Source organism: Dioscorea cayenensis, unplaced genomic scaffold, assembly GCF_009730915.1.
Source record: "Dioscorea cayenensis subsp. rotundata cultivar TDr96_F1 unplaced genomic scaffold, TDr96_F1_v2_PseudoChromosome.rev07_lg8_w22 25.fasta BLBR01001667.1, whole genome shotgun sequence".
NCBI classification, from domain to species: Eukaryota; Viridiplantae; Streptophyta; class Magnoliopsida; order Dioscoreales; family Dioscoreaceae; genus Dioscorea; species Dioscorea cayenensis.
In genome coordinates, this window is record NW_024088058.1 from 197,251 (window position 1) to 206,351 (window position 9,101).

At 31.3% G+C, this 9,101-nt stretch overlaps 1 protein-coding gene across 1 annotated transcript; it reads left to right on the forward strand.

Moving 5' to 3' along the window:
• Positions 1-4,051: 4,051 nt before the first annotated feature.
• LOC120256815 lies at positions 4,052-5,695 on the forward strand. Its single transcript, XM_039264481.1, has 4 exons — positions 4,052-4,354; positions 4,418-5,046; positions 5,482-5,540; positions 5,661-5,695. Exons 1-4 carry the CDS (start codon positions 4,052-4,054, stop codon positions 5,693-5,695), a joined length of 1,026 nt encoding a protein of 341 aa, XP_039120415.1.
• The last annotated feature ends 3,406 nt before the right edge of the window (positions 5,696-9,101 follow it).

A 9,101-nucleotide genomic window follows, 5' to 3' on the forward strand; every position in this document is an offset into this window, starting at 1 on the left:
TTTATTACGCTGGATTTAGACTTCCGGAAAAAAAAAATAAAAGAGAAATTGTGTTGTGGTTTCTCCGAGGATTATTTTAACTAACGTACTCCGTGTATTCAAATGATTACCTAATTATTAGAATTGATTCGTACGTTACACGCCAGATACTTGAATTTCTATATATATATATACATTGGGTGGGGATATATTATTATTATTATTATTATTATTATTATTATTATATAATTTTTTATTTTTTATTTTAAAAAACATCATCATATCTTTTTCAAATGTCTTTACGACCCTTGTGCTACAAATGTATTATAAAAATATTATATTTGTTCATCCATTATTTATATGGTACATATCTATGTCTATTTTTTTGACATTATCATATGAGGCCTTCGTACAAAAAAATATATAGAAGTAGCTTTTATATTATTAACAAAATCTAACAATTATATAATAACATGAAAATGCAACTATTATAATTTATAAAATAGTTTTCAATTGAAATTGATTTTTTTTTTTGTTTTTTGTTAAATATGTAAAAAAAAAGGAAGCTGGAGAATCTGATTTGTACTGTCATTGTGTTCCTTTTTTTTTTCTAGTATGTACTATTATTTTTTGTCATATCCACTTTTAGTGGATGTTTTGTTTCTCTAGTACTTTTAATGAATATGGTTTATCCACTTTTTTATTCATACTTTGGATATGTTGTTTCCCATGTAATTAATAGTCCATTATTTTTTTAATTGAGGTTCTATTGTGTTTTTTCGTAAAAAAATATTGAGACAAAATTTATTTTATTTTTTAAAATAATAATAATAAATATTTGAAAAAGAAAATTATTGTGTTTGCTTTGCGGCTGGAAGTGATAAACAAGGAAAGTACATGGAAGTGAATATGAAATGAGATAAGTATAAGTTAAAATAATAATAATAATAATATGTTTTTATTTCTTTGAAATAATATTTATTTTTAGTTTTAATTAGGTTAGATAACTAGATAAATGATTTTATCTAAAATATAATTTATATAAAAATATATTTATTACCATTAAAAGACCTTTATCTAATTAATTTAAAGGAAAATTGAGTATATACCCCTCAAAAAAATCTATAACTGCATATTTACCTCTGAAAAAACATAATTGTGTATATACCCCTGAAAAATATAAATAATTACGGATTTGCCCCTACCATTAGATTCCGCAGAAATTAATTAACTTTATTAACTATAGTTATAATCTTGATTAAGATATATAAAATGTCTAAAATAACCTTCTATAACTTTACCAATAATATCGGATCTCTTCTCATCTTTCTCTTTCTTTCTCTCTTTCTCTATTCCTCTCCCGTTCAGCCCGACGATGACTGTTCTTGGGATTTTGCCGTACAGGAAAACCACTAATGTTCATTTTCTTCCCTAAGGATGAGAGATTCAAACCCTAGCCTTTGAATTCTTCGCAGCCCTCCCTAATTTTCATCAATATTCTTCCTTAGCAATCGGCTCAGCTCTTTTGAGGGGCTTGCTGCGAGCTTCGGCCATAATCCCGTCCGGGTTGATCTCCTGGTAAGAGATCTTGTTCTTTGTTTCTCTGTTTTCTACTCCTTGCGCTTTCTAGGGTTTCCTAACTTTCTCATGCTCCGTGAGTTCTTTGATGGTTGTATTTTCACCCTCAATTTCTTGTGAGTTGATTCTTGTGTTTGTCGCCGTTTTCGGCGGTTAACTCCTTCGATTTATTTTGAGATTTAAGCATCAGGTGCAGCATAAAGTTGAGATTTTGGAGAATCTTGAATTTTATTATTGTCTTTCGATTTCCTTGTTGCTTGAAGCGTGTTGATGTTATGCTATTACTCACCGGTTTTTGTTCTTCTCTTCGTTGTCAGTCTAATTTTGGGCTTGGGCTATCATTTGTTAATTCGTGGGTCATTTCCTTGGTAGATCTGATTGTATTAGCTGAAGATTTTATTTAAAGTTTGAATCTTTTGGAGATTTTTATCAGCCTGTGTTGGGTTATGATGACACAACTAGGGTTTCCAGATTGTAACTTAAGTGGTGCATCTATTGACACCTGATTTTTGGTTCATTGTCTTGGTATTTTAGGATTATAAATGGAATAATGTCAGGAGTCTTGGGCTGACTTCTTGCTCTGGTTATTACTTTCAATAGTTCTTTATTTTAACTGTGCCAATTGTGTTAACGGTCTTTGTATTGTCTACATGCTTGGTATTGTCCATATTCTCTGCATTGTTAATTTTCCGATCACGTCATTATTAGTTATGACAGTACTTATTTGGTTCAAAGTCCCAGTGGAATTCTCTCATATTAACTACTTAATTTCTTTGTTGCGATAGATAACGTGAGTTGCCCTAATGTTTTCTAATGCTAATTCTTAGTGTTCAGCTCTGCAATAATGTTACAAAATAAAGTTGTTTTCTGATGCTAATATTTTAAAGTCTATTTGTTCTTTTCCTCTATGGCAGATATAATCCAAGCCATTTATGAAGTAGAGGGTTGGTCCAATTTCATCAATTAGGATGCCCAAGCATTGGATGAGGTTTGTTTTACATGCTAAATGATGCCTTTGAAGAATTAAAGGGCTGGTTCCTGGTTCCTCTTCAGTTTACAACAATGTGGTATTTTTTTGCTTCTTGCTGAAGTGTTTTCCTACTTTGGTTTAGGTTGTAAGTTCTTTAAACAATTCCAACAATTTCCATTTCTTGCAGTGATAGTGTCAACAGTGTGTACAAGTTGACATTCAAGTATGGTGGATACTTCAAGGAAATTAAAGGCACTACAAGATTGAAGTATCATTTGGGAAAACAAAAATCAATTACTATAGATGCCGATTTATACAACAAAATGAATATGGAAGAAATCTATCTCAATTCTACAGTTGGGGGTTGAATCAAATACCAATGTTTTAGAGTGTGACAAGACAAAACAGTCAGAAGTCATTTGTTGAAATCAAAAGAGAAGAAGATCTCACCAACATGTTTAATGAGTATAAGGACTTAAAGAAGTATGAGATTTATGTAACATTGGTTAATGCAACACCATGTTCTGTACAGGAGGGTGGGCAAAGGGCCACTAATTTAGAAGTGATGGATAGGAGAGAAACTCAAAGTTGTGCTTCTAAAAACAGACCTATTCCAGCTCAAGCAAGCATTGATGCAAATCATGAAAACATCAATATAGTGCATGAAGAAGATTGTGGTCAAGATGATGACTTGGTTGAGCAGATTGACAGTGAAACTAGCTACCATTTATTGTATAGCAGTGAATCAGATGATGAATCAGGTGCTAAGGAAGACCAAATTCAGATTGATGGTGAAAATCCAAGTATAAAGATCGGCTCCTTGTTTGTTGATTGTTATCAATTCCGAAGGGCACTTGAATAGTACTTTATCCTTAGGGAGTTTTCCATTAAGTACATCAAAAGTGATCAATCAAGAGTGATGGCAAGGTGTGCAGATTATAAATGCTCTTGGAGGGTTCATGCATCGATTGTTTGAGAGCAAGGTGTATTCCAAGTAAGAACAATTATTATTTACTTATTGCTACGTAATTTTGCAATACACATTAACTAGCAATTAATATGCATTAATATCTTGTAGGTAAAGACAATGCAAGATGAACACTCTTGTTGCTCAATAAACAAATGTGGGAATCAAATGGCTACCCAACATTGGATTGCAAGTAAGGTTTGTGATTGGCTTCGACAGGAAGGAGATTTATCTGCCAAGGAGTTAAGAAGAAGGCTAAATGAAAAGTATAATGTGGATCTACTATATCATTGGGTTTGGAGGGGAAAGAAGAAGCTGTGTCTACCATACATGGTAATTGGGAGGATTCCTATATGAAGATCACATATTTCAAGGATGAGTTGATGAGAAGAAATCATGGCAGTATAGTAAAAATTGACAAAGAATCAAAGGAGGGAAAATCACATTTCAAGAGGATGTTCATATGTCTAGGACCGTGTAGTACAGGGTTTCTTTTGGGGTGTAGACCTTTCTTGGGACTTGATGGATGTCATCTCAAAGGCAAATACAAAGAAATAATGGCAGCAGCTAGTGCTATTGATGGATGTAATCAACTCTTTCTAGTTGCTTATGGCATATTAGAGTCGGAAAACATTGAGTCCTGGACTTGGTTCTTGAATGGCTTATATGAGGCAATAGGTTTGCCTAATGGTTTAGTACTTGCATCTGATAGGCAAAAGCGTCTTGAGGAAGCTATTTGCAGGGTTTATCCATCTGTGGAGCATAGAACATGTGTGAGGCACATGTACAAAAATTTCAAGAAGAAATTCCGTGGGAAAAGTCTACAAAAAAGCGTTTGGGCTGCTGCAAGATCATATACAGTTAGAGGTTACAATACAGCTATAGAAGACATCAAATAAATTAATATCAGAGCTTATAATTAGATAGAAGACTTGGGGAAGAAACCGGAGATATGGAGTAGATCACAGTTTAGTACTGTTTGCAAATGTGATTACATCACAAATAACATATCTGAGGCATTCAATGCATGGGTTGCAGAAGCCAGGGAAAGGCCTGTTTTAGATCTTTTAGACACAATCAAACAGAAGATAATGGTGACCATGGATAAAAGAAGAAGAATGGCAATAAAATGGAATGATGATATTGTGCCATCTGTGAAGAAATATGTAAGGAACCTATCTAGAGGATTGGCAGCATATGAGGTACAACGTGGTAGTGATTCAAAGGCTGAGGTCTCTTATAAAGGACAGAGGTGTGAGGTTCTATTGACTGATGGAATATGCAGTTGTAGAAAGTGGCAAGTCTCTGGAATACCTTGTGTACATGCTATGTCATTCATCTTTTCTATCAGAGGTGCAAAATGGGAAGAATATGTTGATTTATATTTTTCAGTGGAAAAAACTGGGGTTGCTTACAACTTGGAGATTGCTCCTATGCCTGACATTAGCCAATGGATTTCTAATGGTCAATTGGATGGTTTACTTCCTCCATTGTCAAGGAGACTAACTGGAAGACCGAAGAAAAATAGGATAAGTGCTGCAGATGAGATAAAGTCAGGCAGACATAAAATGTGTTAGGTGTGGTGGATTTGGTCATCAAGCAAGAACTTGTAAAGAGCCGGAACATTCAACAAATCCATCAACAAGTAGCTCCCAACAAACCCAAGGAAGGTATTGAAAATTATATAAATGTTCTACTTGATTGATTTAAATTGTTTTTAATTTTGTTTGAAGTTTTGTAATCTATGTTAAAGTTGCCCTCTTATTAATCAATTAGTTGTTTGTTAAGTTACTAATCAAGTTTAATTTAAAATTGTAGGGGAAGAGGCAAGCCTAGAAAAACTCCAAGAGATAAAGAGATCCATGTTTAAATGATGTTTGTATGGGGAAGAGGCAAGTTGCCCTTTTATTAATCAATTAGTTGTTTGTTGATGTGTTTGTATGGTTATAAATGATGCTCATATAATCTATTTTTGTTAATTTTGCAGGTTTGGCTACAAATATTGGAGCTTTAGGATTGTAATAGACTCCATTTTGATATTTGGTTGTAAACATGTTCATGTGAACATGTAAACTTTTAATGGTTAGCAAACATTTTGTGAACATATTGATGTGTTTGTATGGTTATAAATGATGCTCATATAATCTATTTTTGTTAATTTTGCAGGTTTGGCTACAAATATTGGGGCTTTAGGATTGTAATAGACTCCATTTTGATATTTGGTTGTAAACATATTCATGTGAACATGTAAACTTTTAATGGTTAGCAAACATTTTGTAAACATATTGATGTGTTTGTATGGTTATAAATGATGCTTATATAATCTTTTTTGTTAATTTTGCTGGTTTGGCTACAAATATTGGAGCTTTATAATTGTAATAGACTTCATTTTGATATTTGGTTGTAAACATGTTCATGTGAACATGTAAACTTTTAATGGTTAGCAAACATTTTATGAACATGTTGATGTTTTTGTATAGTTAACTTTATGATTGTAATAGACTCCATTATGATAATTTTTAACTATTCTAAATTTTAGATTTTTAAAGGGGTATTCATAAATGGTCATTTTACAATAATTTTTTTTTAAGGGTATATACATGTAGATCAATATATTTAATGGTGTATTTCTCATTTAGGTTTTTATCAAAATTTAAATGACGAAGTGATATATTTGGAACTATAATAGGATGATATAATTGCACACAAAAAATAATTTTTTTAACTATTTTAAATTTCTGATTTTTAAAGGGGGTATTCATAAATGATCATTTTACAATAAATTTTTTTTCAAGGGTATATATGCAAAGGGTATAATAGTTATTTTATATATTTTCTGTTTGTTACCATATGGGTTTTCAGTTAATTTGAAGCCCAGGGGTATATATGCAATTCTATGTATTTTTCAGAGGTATGTATGCAATTATCTTTTATTCAGGGGCAAATATGCAATTTCAAAATTATTCAAGGGTACACCTGCAAAAAGCCCTTAATTTTAAACATTTCAAATTTGTATAATATGCAAGTCTCCTTTTTCAAATTAATTAAAAGTATCTGTATACAATTAAAACTATGAAGACTTTTAATTGGACACCAGATAATTCAAATTTCAAGAAACTTTGAACAAGGTTGTGATAAGACATTGAAATATATTCAGGTAAAAAAAAACCTTGAATTATTTAGATAAAAATTTAACCATGTATTTCATAAAAGATAAAGATATATTGCTAGTGACTTTTCAAAACAAACATCGTCAAGTGGATATATAATACGCGGGCATTTATACTTGACAGAAATTAAATCGTTCAATTTATATATTCTCACCTAATAACATTAACTATCCATTTGGATGGAAGTAATCATCCCCCTCTAGAGATGGTTGTTTACTAATCTCAATGCACACCCATGTTTGGGTGTGCATGTGAGAGCAATCATTACCTAGTTACCTTCCATGGGGTTAGCTTATTACCCTATGTGGATAATTGTTATTCCTCCCAATTTGGGAGGAATAAATGGGGTGGAGGGGGTAATAGGCATTAATATACTAGTATTGTAAATAAAGATATTAATATTTAAATAATAATATTTAAGTATAATAATTGTAAAAACAATTATATATTAAATAATTTTTTTATTTTGAATCATGAATATTAAATTATAATAATTACATTAATTGATTGTTAATATAAATTAATTTAGATGTTTAAATAACATGTTTATTGTTAATGATATACTTAATTAAATTAATTATACTAATTAAAATTAAGGTTGATATTTAAAATATAAATAAATAAATTAAAGGGCATAAAAGTAATTTTATCACATATATTTTCATTACTTTTCCCAATCCCAATAAATTTCCCCTCCAACCAAACAAAGTTTTTATTCTCATCCCCTTCCCCAAAGTTTTCATTCCTATCCCCCTCTCTAAAGTTTTCATTCCTTGTCACGCCCAGAACCTAGAGCTTGACAAACGGCCGCATACCTACAAGGTCGTGACCAAGTAGACACGCAAGGCCTCAAAACCTGTTTCACACTAGATAAAACAACCTTTAACAAATATATTAACTTTCAAAAACAACATAGAGGCACAATGCCCGAAATATGATGGAAGCAAATAACAAGTGTTTCACAAGACATTAAACATAAGACAGAAATTCTAAGTTCACAACAAAGAAAGTTTATTAACTTGACATATAACTAGGTGGCGACTTGCTCAAGGACCCCGCTAAATTGTTCACCACCCAACCCTACTCCTGATCTGAAAGATAGAGAGAACAACTTAATGAGCTTGGGAGCCCAGTAAGCAACCACTAAAAACATCGGGATCATAAAAATGTTCAATAGTTTCTAAAAGTGTACAAAATGTAACAAAGCGAAATAAATATCAAAGTGAAATCCAGAAATCAGAATTAAATCATAACAGATTTAGTTTACCAAAATAACAAGCATATATGTCCCCCAAACAACTAATGCCAAAACAAAATATCATAGCTCATTTATTTAAACTCGGTGACCCGAGTCGGATTTCAGAACTCATAGGTTTACCCTCGGTGACCCGAGCCAGAATATCAGAAGCCGTTATTCTTCACCGATGGAACGGTGCGAAACTATAGTTTCTATGTCAGAAGTACGTGTCGACACGGTCAGTGTTTAACCCCCAGTGACAGGGTTATTACACAGTTAATTGGGGACTACGAATTTCTATAACAAAATATGTTGGGTCCAAAATCATTGTCCACACAAAAATACCGGTGATCCCGTTTTTCTTACAAAAATTAAACCAATTATATCAACAATAACACACCTAACAAAACAATAAATAAATAGCCAAAGTTAATATATATATATATACACACACACATATATACATACAAATAACTTGGAATTCAAAAGAAATAACCTACTGAAACATAATATATAGAAATTTACCCAATACTGAATCATCAAACAATCCAGGAATTTTTCACATTTTTAAACAAATTAAAAAAAATAGAATAATACTGAGAATTAAACAAAAATAAGTCTGAAATCAATGTTAGAAAAAAATAATAATTTACTAATAAGATAGCTAAGTGACCAAATAATAGAAGAAATAATTTAACAAAAACAATTTAACAAGTGTCACAAATACATTATATATTAATATTTATAGGTGGTTTACTTACCTGACTAGCTAACACCAAAACTCCAAGCACCACGAAATTAGGCTTCCACAGAACACTCTATATTTGACAGTACATTCCAATGTATTAAAACGCTAAACATGCTATAAATATACAGGAATATACAGTGGATCAAATTTCTACACTATCATAATACTTAATACAGCTAACAATCCAATTTATATAAACATATATATGTATATATTTTTATATATAAATCTGTGTGTGTTAACTATCCATACATAAACTTGTCCACTAAATCCCAAGAAAATCAAAACAAATACAGTATCTAAAACAACTAATCAATTATACTATATATACATTAATATAAACGAACTGCAGAACCTTAACCAATTTGGTTTCCCCTATCTAAATTCAGTCACATTTCTATTTACAAAATTATACATTTTTGAAGCAAAAAGCAACATATACTATCAACATA